The sequence below is a fragment of the Mustela nivalis genome (assembly GCF_964662115.1).
Source record: "Mustela nivalis genome assembly, contig: HAP1_SCAFFOLD_2026, whole genome shotgun sequence".
Lineage (NCBI taxonomy): Eukaryota > Metazoa > Chordata > Mammalia > Carnivora > Mustelidae > Mustela > Mustela nivalis.
The window spans coordinates 59313-78055 of record NW_028134638.1 but is presented as its reverse complement, the minus strand read 5'-3'; the positions used below and the strand labels follow the sequence as shown (position 1 = coordinate 78055).

General features: G+C 54.5%; 1 protein-coding gene and 1 long non-coding RNA gene across 2 annotated transcripts in view; one reads left to right on the top strand and one right to left on the bottom strand.

Annotated features, from left to right (window-relative positions):
- Positions 1-889: 889 nt before the first annotated feature.
- LOC309858211 (ral guanine nucleotide dissociation stimulator-like) lies at positions 890-4628 on the top strand (the record flags this gene model as incomplete). Its single annotated transcript, XM_082750889.1, has 7 exons — positions 890-1187; positions 1550-1653; positions 2163-2232; positions 2849-2920; positions 3375-3449; positions 4089-4121; positions 4503-4628. Exons 1-7 carry the CDS (start codon positions 1134-1136, stop codon positions 4626-4628), a joined length of 534 nt encoding a protein of 177 aa, XP_082607015.1. The 5' UTR covers positions 890-1133.
- Positions 4629-6127: 1499 nt separating this feature from the next.
- LOC309858209 overlaps positions 6128-18743 on the bottom strand; it is a 60675-nt gene continuing 48059 nt past the window's right edge. The window contains exons 4-5 of the long non-coding RNA XR_014308103.1: positions 10158-10738; positions 6128-7830 (exon numbers count right to left, since the gene is read on the bottom strand). This is a non-coding gene — a long non-coding RNA (uncharacterized lncRNA). The remainder of the gene's footprint in view (positions 7831-10157; positions 10739-18743) is intronic.

The window sequence follows — 18743 nt, the reverse complement described above, 5'->3', positions numbered from 1 at the left end:
GGTCGCCGGGTCCTGAGGCACAGACGGCTGGGCCATCGGCTTGCCTGGGAGTTTGCACGCCAGCTGTCGCAGGTGCCACTGAGCCCACTCCAGCCGCAGAGGCATCCTGCCAACCCAAGAAGCGGCTCAAAGAGAAGGAGCCTGACCTCCTGGACTTCCCTCCCAAGCTGGTGGCAGAGCAGCTCACCTACATGGATGCGGTGAGCAGCTGGGCCCCCAGGGTAGGAGGGCAGGGCCGGCTTTTCTTCTGCTCTCCGCTGCCCTATACCGGCTTTTCCCTGATGTGGACTCCTAGGATATAGGGCCAGATCTCAGCTGCAGCCCTAACCGACCGGGGAAACCCATCAGGGTTTTTAGACCTGAGCTTTCACTGTCCAGCTGCGGACTGTGGAGACAGGCACTGAGAAGGACTGAGGCAGAGGTACCACGCAGATGCAATGACTCAGAAGCGAGAGCCCGTAAATGGGAAGGCTCTGGTCCCCCGCGGGGAGGAGGGCAGCTCCCTGTGTGCAATCCCGTCCATGGGTCGCCCACCCATCTGCCTGGGAGCCTGAGCACCATCAACCTGGCTTAGGCATCTGATGCGTCCTGAAGGACAGGCTAGACACGGAAAGCCATGCTTTCAGCCACCAGGTGACAATGGCACCTGTAAGGAGACAGGGACCGCAGGGATGAGCATTTGGAGGAGGAGATGCCCCCTTGGGAGCACCACCTGGTGCGGCCCCCTGGACATGGAATGATCAGGGTGCACACGCCTCCCTCCCTTCCCTTGCCTCTCTTGGCTCCTGGGGCGTCCCGCACTGGCTTCCCTCGGAGAAGAAGAGGGGCATGAAATGCAGGCTCTCTAAGCAGGCTCCGGCCACATTCGCAGCCTCCTGAGCTCCAGCTCTGACCTGGGACCCCTCCCGAGGACATGAGTCTTGCATGGGCGAACATGTGTGGGGCTCAACACACCTCCCCCTGTCCCCTAGGAGCTGTTCAAGAAGGTGGTGCCCCATCAGTGCCTGGGCTCCGTCTGGTCCCGGAGGAACAGGCCTGGCAACGAGCACCTGGCACCCACAGTCCGGGCCACCATCGCCCACTTCAATGCTGTGGCCAGCTGCATCGTCACCACGTGCCTTGGCGACCCAAGCATGACAGCCCGGGACAGGGCCGTGGTGGTGGGCCACTGGATCCGGGTGGCCAAGGTATGCTGTGGGAGGCCCAGCTCCCTGAGGCTCGCCTGAGCCTCGGGAACTGCTCTTCTGTCTCGCTCCCTTCTCAGGGCTGAAGGCCCTGCTCTAAGGCCTGTGGTCCCTAGGCTCTTCCTCCCGGGGGCATGGCCCAACGTTGGGACGCTCAGTTCCCACGTGACGCCTCCTTTGCAGTGAGGGAAAATCCTCCCTCTCGCCAGCAGTGTTCCTCTTTAGGGCTGACCTGTGCCCTTCTGCAGCTCCCTGGACATCAGCTTCACCCGTGGGGGAGCCCTAAACCGAGGGGGGCACTAAAGCTCTCGAGCATCTGGGGCTCCTGCTCTCCCACTGACAGCTCCTTCTCCTCCCTCCCCCAGGCCTGTCAGATCCTAGGGAACTACTCCTCCCTGCGTGCCATCCTGGCGGCTCTGCAGAGTGCCTCCATCCACCGCCTGCAGAGGACATGGGACAACGTTTCCAGGTGAGGAGGCTTCTCTGCAGGAGGGGCCAGGATGGAGGCGGGATCTCCCACAGGCCTGTCCTTTGCCCCCCTCAGTCAGCTTGGACCTCCTGGGAGGCAGCAAACCCTGACCAAAGGACCTGGGCCCGGGGCTGCTCCTCTCAGCCTTCCTGGGGAACAGGCCACCAGGCCTCCTGCTTGAGAAATCCAATGTCCTCCATGCCCCACCCTGGCCTCAGCTGAATTCCATATTTCCACGTGGTGACTTGGCAGCCACTGAAGTCTCTGCCCATGGTTCAGCCAGAACCCCACCCAAACCGAGCTGTTCAATTAAGCTGGGAAGGGACGCCCAGGGGGACGCCCAGGAGAACGCCCTCCCATGTCCTACGAAGACCCCAGTGCTCAGAGCAGCCCAGAGCAAACCCTCAGCCAGCCCCGTGGACATGCGGGGCTGCTCCAAGAAAAGGGACTCGCACTCTACCCTGCCACGTTAGGACTCCCCTGAGCCTAACTTCTTTCCCTCTCTTCAGGAAGAGCTTCCGAACATTCCAACAGCTCTGCACAGAAGGCAACCCCCAGGGCAGGGAACTACTCATCAAGGTAGCACGGGAGGTGCAGGGCTCCAAGGACAGGAGAGGGGTGGGAGGAGGCGTGATCCTGTGTGGATGAAGTAGGGAATGGCCTGAAGCATTCCTCGGGGAGCAGAAGCCTTTGGCAGGAATGTGCTGACAGCCTGGGCTGAAGATTCCCCCTGGGGCTGGGACAAGCGGGTGCTGCCCATCCAGACTCCCTAGGCTAGATTTCAGGTCTCTCTGTGTCCATCCATCGAGAAGGTCCACATGGGGGCCCACATGAACGCGGACAGCCCAGAGGACAGGCCCCTGCTCACAGATGGGGTGGGGATGGGTTGTGGGCCACAAAAATGATGATCCTAAGAGGATCCTGAGTGCTCAGGAGACCGCAGGAGGTAGGTGGAGTTCCCCCTTCTGCCCATGGGAAAACAGGCTCAGGGAGGCCAGGCTCCAAGCTCCAGGTCCCCCATGGACTGAATGGGGGAGCTGAGATTGTTCTAGAAGGACTCGTGGCATGCTTCAGGGGAATGGAGCGTCAGTATCAGCAGACGTAGGTCGGACGTCTAGGGTCTGCAGTCAAAGACGGTGGGCGCAAGGGGACTGAGGCTATTCTGCTCTCAAGGATCTTGTCCTTGGCCCTCTAGAAGCGGCCCTCGAACAAACTGGCCAGCCTGGTGAGGCAGCTGCAGAGAGCGCGGAAGGGGCTGCCCAAGAAGGTGAGTGTGCCTGAGGGACAGGGCCTCCAAGGCCAGGGGAGAGGGGCTCCTCCCTGAGGGCTAGAAGCGTCCAGATCAGGACAGGTGGGACCTGCCACTCCAGCTCCACCTCCTGCCTGCCGCCACAGTTGCTCAATGTCTTCTTTCCTGGGGACCAGGAGGAAGGAGTCTAGCAGGCTGGGTAGAGAATGGATTTGGGGCTGGGGAGGGGCCCGGGGCTCCATAGCCAGGGGGTTTTTTGAATTTCAAAAAGCAGGCCCTGGAGGGGATTAGGAGGAGTCTGATGTTCTGGGAGGGTGAGGGGAAAGCGAATCCAGGGGAAGCAACTAAGGGTCCTAGGCCCTTTTCCATGTGGGAAAGTGGGGTGGGCCAGGACGCTGAAGTCTTTTCGGGGAGGGCCCCTGTGGGCACCAGACAGCAGGGACTCATCCCAAACCTACCCCTCATGACACAGGGTGTCGTCCCATACCTTGGCACTTTCCTCTCCGACCTGGTGGTGCTTGATACAGCAATGGAGGACTACCTGGAGGTGGGTGAGCCTGAGGATTGTGGAGGAGGGACCAGAGTCCTGAGGACAGGGAGCAGAGAGTCCCCGGACTGAGCCCTGAGCTCTGAGTCCTTCGGAGACCTCCCTTCCCCACAGCCTCACAGCCGCCCCTAAGAACTGGCATCTCTTGCCCATCTCAGTGCTGAGGGAAGGGAGTCTGCGCCCATCTCAGTGCTGAGGGAAGGGAGTCTGCACCCAGACGGGTGGCCCAAGACTGGGGAAGCACCAGCGCATCCTGAAGGTGAAGCTGCATGCGCTCTGTGTGCATGGGCTGCAGCCTCTCCCTCAGACCTTGCCTGTCGGGGACAGTGAAGTCAGGACCCTGCACATCAGCCACACTTCAGGAGCCCAGCAGATCCTGCCTGCCTGAGGCGTCTGCCGCTCCCTTCAGTCACCACAGAGTGTTGTGCTGCAGGGTGCTGACCGGGAGCCCTTTCACCATCCCCCAGTCTTCCTTCCGCTGGACCCCAGGGCTTGCCCTAACCCCAGTCTCATTGTGTGTGTGGCTTGGCGGCCCACTCCGGGGTCCTGGCCTACGCGCAGCCTCAGAACGGGTGGGTGTAAGGTGCTAGGACTGACCGGGGGCCTCTTTCTGAAGGACAATGGTTGTCTACTTTCCAGGGCAATGAGATCAACCACCGCAAAAAGAATAAGGTGAGCATACGTAGCCCTGGCTGTAGGGAAGGGCAGGCAGACCCTATCAGAGACGCCCCTGGGAAGAACATTGCTTGGCTCCATCCACTCCCCTCCATCTCCCATTTCCTGGGACAGGTTGCTAAGAATGAAGTGCAAGACCCATCGAGTCAGTCAGTAGGGATCCAGAAGGGCATCAAGGAGAACTTCCCTTGATGGAGGAGGGGCTAATTCTACTAGCCTCTGAGAACAGTTTGGGACCAGACGAAGTTGCATGCAGGAGGGTGGTCATGTGTGCCAAGACCCAGGACCCGACCCCTGTCCCGCTGCTCGGCCCTCACCTGGCCCTGTAGCTTCCCCACCCAGGCTCAGGGTGCATCCTGTGCCTCTGTCCCGGCCCAGGAATACCGAGTCCTCACGGACATCATGCTGCTCCAGGCGGCAGCAGAGAATTACTGCCTAGAGCCCCAGCATCCATTCACGGCCTGGTTCTGGGCTGTGGAGCGGCTCAGCGAGGAGGACAGGTGAGGCCCACTCAGGAGCTGGGTCAGGCGACGTCGGGGTGGACTCTTTCTGCTGGCCCCGCCTGGGATCCTCCTTCTAGGGCTCCCTGGGCAGCCAGACACCAGCTGTGGGAAAACCCTGGGAGGGACTCCTGAATTCCAGCTGCTGCTCAACTCACAGGTGTCCCTCTGTCCTTAGCTACAACCTGTCATGCCAGCTGGAGCCGCGGTCCTAGCTGGCCAGCAGAACACAAGCACCAGGACCACTGGCTACAGCCACCATCAGACCTGAACCCGTGCACACTGGCTGAGCCAAGGATTGCCCCTCGGCCCCTGGGCTACTTGTGGTGCACGAGCCCCATCCGCTGCTCAACACCCCTTCCTCTCCCCTACAGAATTACTTGTTCTGGAAGGGGCAATATTGAATATAATTAAAGGGTTGTTATTTAACCACAACCACCACCACCACAACAACAAAAAGGAATGAGAACCCTTGGGATTAAAGTTTTCTTACCCAAATAATAATAGTAGTAGTAGTAATAATAATAATAATAATAATAATAATAATAATAATAATAAAGGTTTTTATTTTCTCCTCTACCTGCCCACGTGTGCGTTTGGTTCTTTTATTTCCTACGGTAATGTACAACGTGTACAGACTCTCTTCTTCATTCCTGAACCCAGAAATCTTACAGAGTCAGCAGCTATTCAATGGGGCAGAAAGGAGAGGAGCCAGCCCTCCTCACTTCTGGTGGCACTACTCATTACTGGTGGCACCTCCCAATGCCGTTTCCTCAGAGGACAGGTTCATTTCTGTGTCAGGCATCTGGGCAAACAGCAGACACAGCCCTCAGGACCCCTGAGATGGAGACGTTGCAGGTCCTTCCCCAGGAAGGCAACAAACCCTGACCAGGCGAGTCCTGGAGAGTTCCTTTCCCTCCCCAGAACTATGTGCTGCCCAGGAGAGGGGCTGCTACTCTACCCTCTAAAGCAAGGAGGACGATGTCTTGCTTCCTTGGGGATATGCTACGTGTGCGTGTGTTTGTGCGGGTTTGGACCCAGTATTTGGGACTGACGGTTGTCGAGTTCAGTCTCCTGAATTGCATCAGCACGATGTAGGGAAAACACATGCAAAGAGATTCAACCCTGCCTGTGGAATCTCCAAAATCTGAGGAAGATATTTTGTAAATGGAAGAAGGGCAGGCAGGACGTCCCGTCCTCAGTTTCCCTAGAGGCTCTCCAGGTTCACCCTTTACCAAGACTGGAATCCCCCTGGGATCCTTATCCAGGATCTCTGGATTCCTTTTCCCTGCTTCTTTTGGGTGAGGCTGGAGAAAAACGAAAGAAACTGGGAGGTGTCTCTGGCTCTATTCACGTCTATGCTGACCTAGGAGCTAGGATGTCCAGCCATCCTGCATTTCCTTACGCAGTTCTTGGCAAGGCCGTGGGGCCCTTCAGGCCCCTGACCCTCTTGGTCAGGTCCATGGTAGCCACTGCTCCCTGGCTGGGGCCTGATGGAGCAGAGATTGGTTCTCCCTTGCCAGGATAAAGGTTCAGATCCTTGACCAGAGAAACCCCACACTCTCCTGGCTGGCCAAGGGCACTGTCAGGTCCAGGTGGTTCTGAAGTCCCTGGTCTCCATCATCCACCAGGTGACACACCCATGTTCCACTCACTTGTCTGAAATGGGGAACTCGCCTGACGCGGTAGACCAACACACACATGGAATGTGAGCAGGGGAGAAGCGTCTATCATGCAAATGGATGCGAAACGAAGCAAGGGTAGGAATCCTTCTCTCCAGACACAACAGACTCTGAACCAAAGGGGGGAGGTACGAAGCCACAGAGAAGGACACTACTTCCTCGCAAGGGAGGCCATGTAATAGGAGAGAACATCTCGAAATATGTAGACACGCACCATGGGAGCACCCAAAGGCATCCAACAGTGCATAACAAACATAAAGTCACCTTTGACAGCCGTACCATGCAGTCGGGGACTCTAACACCCCACATCTGCTAATGGACACAGGATCCAAACTGACAATCAACAGGGAATCTATGGCTTTGAGGGATGCACCCGTTTCAACACGTAGATGCAGAACCTTCCACCCTGAAACCGCAGCATCCGCAGTGCTGGATTTCCAGTGCACATGGAACATTCTCCAGAGTAGATCACACGTTAGGGCACAACCCAAGTCTCAACAAACTCCAAAAGATGGATATCATCCCACGCATCTTTTCTCAGCACGATGCTACGGAACGCCAAATGAACCCTAAGAGCAACCCTGGAGAGACCACGAATCCATGGAAGTTCAATTACATGCTACCCAACCAGCACTGGGTCAACCCGGAATCCAAAGAGGATGTCCAAAATTACATGGAAGCAAAAGGACACGCCAAGGGTCCCCAACCTTGCAGATACAGCGCCAGGGAATCTAAGAAGACAGGATCCAGCACCACAAGAAAAATCCCCAATACCATCAGCTGACACATAAGGACCTAGCCAAAGCACAACACAGAGCTCCTGAGCAGTCGCTCAGCCTGGGCGAGTTGGAGCTCCTGCTGTTGGGTGCAGGCTTAGCTTCCATCTCGACTCTAAGTCCCAGCCTGGGGGGTGTTCTTTCCTTTCTCCCAGGACCATCCCCACCAGGGCCACTGGGGAATCAACCCTTCAGGGGGTTCTCGGCAGAGAGAAATGGCCCAAAGGGCCCAGGAAACAACCACCCCTTCCCCACTGGTGGATCAAGGTGGCCCATTAGCGCTCCCTCTGTGGAACATTCCACAGTGCTTTTGGGGGGACGACCCTCTCAGGCTCTGATGCCCAGGGTTTCTCGGCAAAGGGCAGATTCCGACTGAGTACCCCTGGGAGGGACCTGACACTCTGCACTTCCAGCATGCTCGCAGCTAATGCCCCGGCCACCTGTCCCCGGAGCACACGGAGAGACAACTTGCCAGCGGACCAGTGGACAAAACGTCCTCTCTTTCACCACCAGGAAGAGATCGATGCGCAACCGTCTGGCAGCCACAAAGAGGTGTTTGATTGTCAGGAAGATCAACAGCCAGGCAGGGCTTGGTCCACCCCCACAGGCCTCTCCTCCTCTTCTCCTCCAGAGTATAGGGAGGCAGGATGGCAGGAAAGACAGTTTGTTCAGTGGAAGCGAAATCCTGAGCTTGAGTCCCTTTCTCCCTAGTAGCCTGGGCACTCCTACGCTGCTTCCACTGTGGCCTCTGTGCAAGGCCATTCGAAACACCAGTGCTGGCTTGCGAAGTTCCGGGATACTGGGCAGAAAGCGATGGAACACAAGAGAGTCCCAGGGAAGTGACAACGGGTTTGGTCATGAAAGCTTGAAGCTGTCAAAGACCATCTCTTGCCCTATGTTCCCTTGGTCAGAAACCTTTCAGCAACCGCTCAGAGGACAGACAGGCAGGTACAGAGCAGGGATGGGGAACCCTGGGAGCCACTGTGGACCGAACCGTGGGTGTTTTGTTAACATGGGCTTTGATTCATGTGTGACTTTTCAGAAACAGAAAAGAATAAAGGGAATCAGGAAACAGAGGCAATCAAAAACACCGGCTCAAATATAGGGAACATACTGTTGGGAACCAGGTGGGCGGATGGGTGGAAGAGGGGGTGGGGATTAAGAAGACACTTACTGTGCTGAGCACCGAGTCACATACAGAATTCCTGAATCCCTACTCTTCAACTGAAACGACGAAAATACTGTACGTCCATTAGACTGTATTTTCAAAATTGTCTTTGAAAGGTGGGTATTAGGAGACCAAAATGAGATTACGCTCTGAGAGTTTCCCAATCAGGTCTCCTCAGGCTGTACGTGAATGCACCTTAAAGATCAGTGAAAGAGCCCAAAGACAAAAGTGACATCTGTTGATATGGAAAGGCCAGTGCCCACCTCTGTGATCACAGAAAACACACACCTTCCTATGATATTGGCTGTCGTAAAAGCATTTCACCGACGTCCCCTTGGAGCTACGCTCCTCTGGTATTTCCATTCTCCTTGGTTGTGTGTCCTCATGGAGTAGTTGAAGGGAATATTGCTACCCCGTGTTTGGTGGACTAAACCAAAGCTGGCTATTTCTAGCCCCTGGAAGACTGAGCTAAAGGGCCTTCTGGAAAACATTGCACAACTGGATCTCTCATCGTCTTCCAGAGAAGGAAAGGGAGGCCCCAAAGGGCACCAGTGGAACAGGAACACAGAGGAGGTTCTCCTGACACCAGCATCAGGATCCCAACTCCCTGAGCAAGAATGAAGAACCCCCGTCCCCCCACACACAATGGACACATATCACTGGAATGGGTCAGTTCCCAGGAAAAGCGAAATGCGGCCAAACATGGGAAGGTACACAATAACCTCACTGAAAGAAAGCCCACTGGGATCCCCTGCCCTGGGTCTTAAGTTCCACCTATGCATGAAGCCATTTGATAATCACAGGGGAAGGGAGGGAAAACTGAATGGGAAGCCACCAGAGAGGGAGAAAAACGATGCGAGGCTCTTCTCTAAGAAACAAGCAGAGGAGCCTAACAAATAGCAGGGAGCACATGGGGAGTTAGAGAGGAGAAGGGAGTTAGGGAAAACTGGAAGGGGAGGTGAACCTTGAGAGACTATAGACTCTGGAAAACAATCTGAGGGTTTTGAAGGGGCGGGGGCGTGGGAGGTCGGGGTACCAGGTGGTGGGTATTATAGAGGGCACGGATTGCACGGAGCACTGGGGGTGGTGCAAAAATAATGAATACTGTTATCCTGAAAATAAAGAAAAATTAAATTAAAAAAAAAAGCAAAGAAACAAGCAGAGGGTTGCTGGAGGGGAGGTGGGTGCGGGTATGGGACAATTCGGGCAGGAGCATAAAGGAGGGCATGCGATGGGATGAGCACTGGGGGTGAAACGCAACTGATGAACAGCTGGGCACTACTACCTCGGAAGCTGATGAGGAACTGTACGGTGGCTTACTGACTTTCCACAACAACAACAAAATACAATCCAAGGTTCTGTGTTTCCTTGATTTTCAAAGTGGAAAATACGGGATGATTTCTTTTCTTCCCTCAAGCAAGGAAATGACATAGCCTATTCACGAAAAGGCAATGCTCAGGACATTCTACCCCTTTCAGCCCTAAAGAAGTTTTTCAAACAGGCTTTCACCAGTTGCAGTCCTCATGCCCTTCTAGTCATTTCGGAGCACTCTTGACAGGGGGCAAACCCTTTTTTTCTTCAAGGTGACTCACCCCAAGCAGGTAATATCCCTATGTGCCACAGGAGTGACTACAGGTGCGCCCCCCCCCAACCTTTCCAAGGGCCTCACTACAAGTTTTCCAGAAAGGTGGCATGAATAGTACTGGCTGGAAGGTGGATGCTGCATGACATCCATCCCTTTGTTCACTTGAGGGATGACTAGGGGCAAAGTCTCCATCTCAGTCGTGGACGTGCCAGAGCTCTCCAGCTCCCCTTCAGACACGGCCCTGCCCTCTCTCCCATAGAAGAACCTGCAGAACTACGTGACCATGAACTGGGAACACACAACAAGGGTACAAAGGTCTTACCTGAATTCAGCTCAGCATGGCAATGACAGACTGGTCCCTCTTGGAGGTTGTTCCCAGTGTCCTTGAGGCATTCGAACCCCTTCTTGGCGGCTGACTCCAGACAGTGGCTCACCTGTCACAGTGGCTCATGATAGAGGGATGAGAAGTTCCTCGGAGACAGGTGTCACCACACCACTATCATCACCCTTTGTCGTGGAATAAATCTATGTCCCTCGTCGGATTAAGAAACCCTTCAAACAGGACTGGAGCAGGTGGCAATAAAAGGCTCCCTTTGAAGAAGGGCTGAGCTTGGGGACATGTCCAGTCCTATGTCTCACTGCTGCCATCACCACACACAGTGGTGCCCCAAATGGGCAGGGTACCATTTCCAGTACACGGCTCCTGCTCGCCCAAGGTACCTATTCCTATCATCGCGCCATCGCATCTGGTCAGGACCCCAGCATTAGGCCTGTGCGTCTCCAGTTCCTGCTGCTGCCTGCCTCCACCAGCGATCCTGTTTCCTCTCTGAATTCCGAGCGCCGCAGCATCCATCTTCCTCACCTTCACAAAACAGGATTGTGCAATGATTTCATGGATACGACCTGCAAGGCACAGGATGGAAAAGAAAAGGAAACTCACACCCTGGACATTCAGGATACTTAAAATCTTTGTGACTTGAATGACGTTATCAACCAAGGGAAAGCACAGTCCAGAAGTCGGGAAAGCATGTTTGCAAACCATGGATCTGGCAGGTTCTCAATATCCACAATATCTAGAGATCCCAGGAACTCAACAACATCAACAACAAGAGAAAAACAAGTCAAATGTGATGTGTGAATGTACACATGGGCAAGAGACATAACCTCAAAGCTATACGCAAGGAAGGAAATTGCAAGCAATGAGATACCTTTATGAATCCATGAGGTTGGCTCCCCATGGAAAAAGAAAAACAAAACAAAACACAACAAAGCAAAACAAAACAAAACAAAACACTCGGGAGAAAGGAAAAGACCAAGCCATGGCAAAGATAAAGAGAATTAGGAACCTTGCTGATTGGGTGTGGTAGGAATGTTTAAGGGCATGCTTGTGAAATCAGTATGACAGCTCTTCACAAAAATCAACTTGAGTGGGACACCTGGGTGGCTCAGTCTGTTGAGGTCTCAGGATCCTGGGATGGAGTCCCACATCGGGCTTCTTGCTCAGCCGGGAGCCTGCTTCTCCCCTGCCTGCTCTGCCTGCCACTTCTCCTGCTTCTGCATGCCTCTTTCTCACGCTGACAAATGAATAAATAAACCGTTTTTAAAAAATCAACTTTCGCACTACCATGTGTTTTAGTACTTGCCCTTCTGTGCTAGGTACCCACATTCATGAACAGGATAGTATGGTCCTGGAGACTTATCTGAGCACACCTTCTCATGGCAGCATGGTTCCTAAAAGCTAACCCATGAACGCAATCCAAGTATCTGTCCAGGGAGGAACAGATGTTGTATATACAGACGTTGGGATAGTATTCATTCGCTAAAGAGGACAAAAACATTGACATGCGCCACCCCGTGGGCGAACGTTGAGGAGGGTGTGCTAAGTGAGAGGAGTATGCATGAAGATAACCAACTTGGACTCCACTCTTAGGACCTACCTAGAGTGGACTCCGAAGGACAGAAAGTAGAATGGTGTTTGCCAAGGGCTGGAAGGAGGCGCTCGCGGGAAGAGTCTGACGCATGCTAAAGAGCTTTAGATGGACAAGATGCCAAGGAGATGGGAAGGTGGGTTCCAGGGAGCTTGGGACAAAGACATTAATGCTTTTTAAGACATTTAGAATGTACTCCGTGAACTTCATGGACTTCACGACCTAAAAATAAATTGCACTGAAAAGCTGCAAAGATGGAGAAATGAACACAGGACCATTTCATCTGGCCCTTTATACCCTTTCCAGGTAGGTCCTCTCTCAGCCATTCGACTTCTGCCATTTTCCTTGAGACAACATGGAGCCAACAAAATGTCCTTCTGTGCCTACTTCGAGGTTGAAAGACAGAATTGCCCCACCCGGGACAACTTTATGTGAGAAGGTATTTTTCAGAGTTAATTTCTTGAGACCTGTTATTCCTTGATCATGTTTTCAAACAGAACCCAAACTGAACATTCTCCTTCGTCTGCTTGATTTTTCCTTCCCTGATTTTTTCCCCCCACTCAGAACCCATTGTTGATGCAAGGGCTTGGGTGTTCCTATGCCTGTCGTCATCTACTGACTTTAGCTTCTGCTGTTTCCAGTTTTGCTTACGTGTCATTCCTTTACCAAGTCAACTTTCCCGAGGCTCATTATGAATAGTAAAATATTTTCGGCCCCAGTTGGATTGAAAGAACTGACATCGAGCACTGTGCACGTCTCAGCTACACAACACAATGACTTCATTTTCCTAGGCCCTAAAAGGATGACCAGAATAAGCGGTGTTCACAAGGATTCCTGACCATGGGGGTGGGCGCAGGGAGTTCTTGGCCATATTCCTTGGCTGTCTAGGAGTATGTTCCCAGGCGTGGAACTCTGGGATCCTACGGTAGATTGTTGGTTGGGAGCATAGGAGCTAACAAATGCCGGTGAGGACAGGGAGAACAGGGAACCCTTGGACACCATCCGTGGGAATGCACACTGGCACAAGTCACTGTGCAACACAGTATGGAGGGTCCCACAGTCTAGAGATGGACCAACGCACCAAACAGTGCCATGCGAAAGAAAAGAGCAAGCGTTCCGTGAGACAAACGAAGAATACTCTGAAAGAGGGCTGCAGAGTCATTGGAGAGAAAGGCCCGAAAGGCCTCACTGAGGGGGACAGCGCTGAGGACAGAATAAAAACAAGGGAGCTAGTCCCACACAAGTCTGGCTGCCCTGTGTCATGAAGAGGGAAGGCACCTCTGCCTTAGAGCCTCACTACCAGAAGCTGGGTTGGCCAGAGGACATGAAAGAGGCATCCAGTGTGGCTGGAGAGCAACTGGGAGCAGAGCAGAGGGTGGTGAGGAAGGCAGGGACAGGGCCTCAGGCCTGGGAGACAGGTAGCGATCTCTTGTCCCTCTGCAACGGCATTGCCCCAATACCCTGCATCTTCAAATGCATGGACTGAATGCCCCACAGTTGTTGCAGAAGAGGAATGGAGGCACAATTCCGCATGCTTCCTCCACATCACCATACTTGTGAGCCCGTGGTTGTAACTGAGGCTGGACTAGCAGAGGATTTTCCCCAACTTAGCACCCATCATTCGGGGAGCCATTCAACTCAGAATCTGAGTTTCTGGGCGCATGTTGGCCTTGCCACTGCCTCCGATCCTGGCACTGTGAGCCTCGATAGATGGCAGCGCCAACCATCTGGGCATGTTTTTCGCTTCAGATTCCGAGAAGAAAAGGGGAACAAGGGAGAAGTGGACCATGAGCAAAGAAACTAGGAAGTGCGAAACTCCTTGCCTGACATCTAGAGAAACACGAGGCATGCTATTTCATCACGTTGAGTAAGTACATCGCGTGGCTCAGAAGCCACTCGCTAACCACCCAGAGCTTGCAGAGTGATGCCTCCACCACAGGTCAGGATCCCTGGGAGCCACTGTGAAGGCTGCTCCCCTCATATACCAGAACGAGGGAAAGAGGTCTCCTTCTAAAGCTATGTGGGAAACAACTGAACCGTTTCACTACCGAGGATGACAAAGTCTGCATCTTCGTGCATTTCCACCCCATCATGGTGCCCCATTATAATGACGCCAAGAGGGAAAGGGACGGTTCCAAAACGACACAAAGCCGGGACCCAGGCCTCCTCGCAGCGTTCCTCCAGGCCACGTCCCACCCCTTCCTGCAATTCATCTGGCCTTCTATGTGTGCCTCTGATTTCCCGTGACACCGTCGCACACATACCACAAATACGGTCTACATACACCCTAAGATGTCCCAAGGAACTAGATTCTCCCTGGTCCCCACTATGCAGGTTGGGAATGTGGGCACTAGGGGAGACACACAATGACTGAGGACACAGGAGTGGGAAAGGACAGAGAACAAACGTCTGACTTCAGCTCTGTCTCCTGAAAGGGAGGACCTGAGTGCCAATTCCAGAGCATGGTGCCTCTGGCACTTTTGGCTCATTGTGTACAGTCCCGGGGAAGAGAGGTCAAGAGCCAAGTGAAGGGGCTGCAGAGAGGGGGTGACTTTAGGAAGGGCCCCAGGTATTAGAATCCTGAAAGCGTGACCTCATATTCTTCATGATAGGCCCCAACTGAACTTAGAACTCTGGCAACCAGGCACCCACTTTCAAAGGGCAACCTGCTCTCCAGCACACTTGAGTGGAGACCTTCGACAGAACACCATGTTCAGTTGTTGTCTTCCTACTTCCAGGGGTGCTGGGCCCACAGGAGCCCAGAGCCAGAGACATGACTGCAGTTGCAGACAGTGCTTCAGCCCTCTTTTCCGAAGCTTCTGGTCATGGGGCCGGAGACACCAACAGGTAACACAAGGCAGCTCGGGGCAGCCCACTGGAGAGTGGGCAACAACTGTGGTCCCACCTCAGCGGGCACACACCACTGTCCCTTACTGTGTGGGAGCGCATCTCTCTCTCTCTCTCTCTCTCCCTGTTTGTGTGTGTGTGTGTGTGTGTGTGTGTGTTTGTAGAAGTGGGGACAGGGGATGAGGGATATGCCCTTCCTGGGCAGAAGCAAGCTGCCTGGTGTTGGAGGCTGGACCCATCTGTCATGTTCATACCCCAGGTCATAGCAGGCTGGATGAAAAGGGGAGGGTGACACAATGATAAGGCTCATGGTAGTCATGAGCCTTAGAGTGTCCTCTGGCTACGTCCTTGCTCAATGTCTTTTCAGCCATCCCTCTTAGCCTGAACTGGAGAACACGATGTCTAGTGGGGGTGTCCCCTGGTGGCAATGTTCCGGGAGGCTGCTAATGGCTCTTGGCCCTGTGTCTATGGGGCACTGCCTTTTCAGAGCTGCACCCCAGAGACTGTGAATGAGCTGGCTGGGGACTTCAACGACTCCAACTCGCTGGACAAAGGTCAGGTGTCCCAGGCCACCCAGGATCAGTGCTGCTCTGAGGTGAGAATAGGAAGAAGCTCCTCCACACCCAGGGCCCCCATGCAACGATGGGGACAAACCTGGGGCCTTCCCAGAGTGTTTCCACTTGACTATTCCACCGGCCCCACCCCAGAGTAACCCACACCTCCGCACATATGCCACACCTATGGGTAAGTAAGGGAGGAAGACACTCTTCACCTACGTGGGACTGGTAGAGAATAGAGTGAATGCTTTCCGTGGCATGGGGGGAAGTTGTTTTGATTTCTTTCCTCTGGCCTTGTGTTGCTTTTCACAAAGCCATGAGTATCTTGGCCTTTTCCCACGGGTTTTACGATTTTCCCTACTCATGCCAGCTAACAAGTGGAGAACCCAGCTGGGTTCTGGAGAACTGGCCCATGCCCTTCTAAATCCTCATACCAGATAGGGTGATTGAACCTACAAAAGGGCCGGTGGGATCAAGCCATTCTACAGGTCTTTCTGGAATGTATCAACTCTCAGAACACATCGAATCCTAGGAGGTCCACCAGCTCACAGGCTCTTTCCCTCTAGGTCCTCACAGTCCCCCTTTCTAAAGGACGTGGTCTGCTACAGTGACTCGGTCTAGCATTGCTGCTGGAACTTGACGTGACTCAAACTGCTTGCCATTCCAGCAATGCTGCAAGGAAAGGGCACCTCAAGGGTCCTCACAGATGATTTGGGTCACTCCATCTGCCAGACCGTAGACCCAAAGATTGGGTGGAAGGCCTCCGATGCCTCCTGGCCCAGGTAGCTGGCTCTGGCATGAGCTGCTGCAAGGCTTCAGCTACTCCATCTCCCTTGACAAGCAGCAGGGACCTCAGGCCACCAACAACATCCAGTCCTGGTCTGGGGTGAGAACGGGCCCAGGTTCATGGCCAGTCTCAGGACCCAGAGATGACCGGGGCCAGCCCACAGCCCAGACTAGACACAACTGGCTGCCCTGGGGCCTGCCAAGGAAGGTGGTTTCCCCCTGAACCTTTCTGCCCCTGACAGCAACAGGCCAAACCGCATCAGCATAGGCGAAATGCCATGTAGCCCATGCTTTGGACAGATCTCAGACCCAACGCGGATGACCTTGAGCAGGCTTGGAGATTCTCAACCTCTCTTTTCTCCTCTCAACAGTAGGGCTCCTTCCTCATGACTCCATGGCATACACATACAGATCTTCATACGGGCTAGGAAGAGACAGACAGGCTATTGCTGTCCAGCGAACCACACATGTTGAAGTCACCAGTACATTTAAGCCTAGATGGGTCCTTTGGAGGTTGGTTTTAGGTTTTCAGCCAAGAACCTTTTTTCTGGGTGGGCACACAAGTCCCTCGTCGTCTTGCCCAAGTTCCCAAAGGGATGGGAGGATGCAGTCTGAGCTCCAGACCCTGCTCTTCCTGGGGCTTCACGGCGTTGAAGCTGACTATGTTGCTCCCCACCCCGCCCCCTTGTCTGCCTGCTGGAAAAGGCATCATCCCTGTCCCCGGACGAGGCCTGCACGATGCTGGAGCTCAAACAAGGCACAGTGCAGAGATGGAGACATTCCCTGCTGCTATCCTTCCCGGATAGAAGCCTCTCAATCGTCACCACCATGTTCTCCATCTATCAGATGTTCACGTCAGCCCGGCAGGTCCGGGATCACCAGTTCCCTCGGTGAGTGCCCACCTCATAGCCAGCACAAGGGGGAGCCTTCCGTCTACTAGTTGTAGGACTTGGGAATGTCACTGCACCTCTCTGACTTTCCCTCTCCTGTCCGGAAAAGTGGAGGTGCTAAGAGGATGAACCTCGTAGGGCGACTGCAGGGAGTCATGGGAGGAAACATGGCACGCGCCTCTCTGGGGCCCGGCTCTGCAGAAAGGGCTGCTGGACATGCTGGGCGTCTTCGCGCTGAACATTTCCCTCTCCAGGGAAGACGCGTTCAGGCTCAACCCTCACAGGCCTGTGGTCCTTCTGGGTCTAGAGAAAGGAAACGGAAAGCTGGCAGCTTTCCTATTGGCAAAGGACCTCTGAGATGCCATCTAGCTGGTCCTGACTGTGGTCCTTTATGTGCCCAGGTCGAGGGGACACTGGGAGCAGGCAGAGCAGCCCAAGGGCCACTCAGGATTTGCAAAGTCCTGTTTGGGATGATTTCATTCAATCATGGCTCTTAAGCACCTAGGAATGCAGGCTCTCTCTAGTCACCAAGAGCAGTGAATGGGTAACGTAGAGACAATGTCTGGGTCTCCATTCTCGGTCCAGGGTCACATAGGCACTCTTCACATCCTAAGCACGCATGTCTAGCGTTCATCAGATGGGGCATCTCTGTGACCTACTCTAGGGATGAATGGATCCACCTCTCTTGGGACCATGAGGATGCACTCTACGATCAAGGAAGTACAGGATAGGTCTTTGGGTGCCAGAGGAGGTCCTGCTGCCTCCACAGAGCAGGGTGGGAGGCGACAGGGGATGTTGCTGGCGAGGGATGTTCAGAACCATGGATCTCCCAGGACTCTCGATTTCCATGGGAGAGCTTAGTGGGGCAGCTTCCTCTGAAGAGGCCAAAGAGTCCGAGAGAGGTGTGGACGGGATGCCAAGCACTCTGGGAAGCAGAGCCCATTGTGGGCTGAGTTGGTGCCTACAACAGCCATCCCTTGGATGGTCCATTCTTGCTCCGCCTGCCCCTATCCATATCCACCTCCGCTGACCACCACAAGTGGGGCCAAGGACAGAAAGGGTGGGGACCGGACCACTCACCCGTCGGCCTCCAACCAAAGCCCAGACACTGGTCTGCAGGGAGGATGCATGACTGAGGGGCCAAAGGACAGACCTATGGGAGGTCCCTCCCTCATCCCACGTGGTCAGCAGTCAGCAAGGACAGCTCCAGAGGGGTTGCAAGTGGGCTGGCGCCATTCTGTGGGGCCCACACCGAAAGGATGGTGCTGTGGAAGTAGCGTGGAAAAGGAAGGGAAGGCCAGGTCTCTGACTCTGCCCCACATTTGACTTTCCCCAGCACTCTGTGTCCCATCTTGGGAACCTGGCCTGAGCAGACACGGCAGGATATCGGGCAGTCCCTGCACACTGCCCATGTGGAGGTCAAGGGGGCCTATGTGCACGTCACGTGGCATGACCGGGACCTAAACACCCATGCCCCCGTTCCGCTGAGGCAGCGGGAACTTCTGCAGCTCACAGAGGCTGAGGCGGAGGGTAAGGGGCATTGCAAGCTGGGAAGGCCATCTGGGATGGGGCTCATGGGCTGGGTATTCCTTGAAAGGCCATGGGATCCGTCCTGTTCAGGGAAAGGCACATGGAGTGTCAGTGATGTGGCTGAATCGTTCCCCTTACTCCCACCCCCGTGTCCGCTATGCGACGCGTTCCAGCAGCTGAGCCGGCCAAAGAGCCTCCCATGGAGCGAGAGGCAACCCTGGCTCTGCATCAGCCATCACCTTCAGGGTCCGAGCCAGCCTCCCCTCCACCGGCTGCTCCAGAACTGGAACAGGGGCTCCTAGGTTACGGATGGTCGCCGGGTCCTGAGGCACAGACGGCTGGGCCATCGGCTTGCCTGGGAGTTTGCATG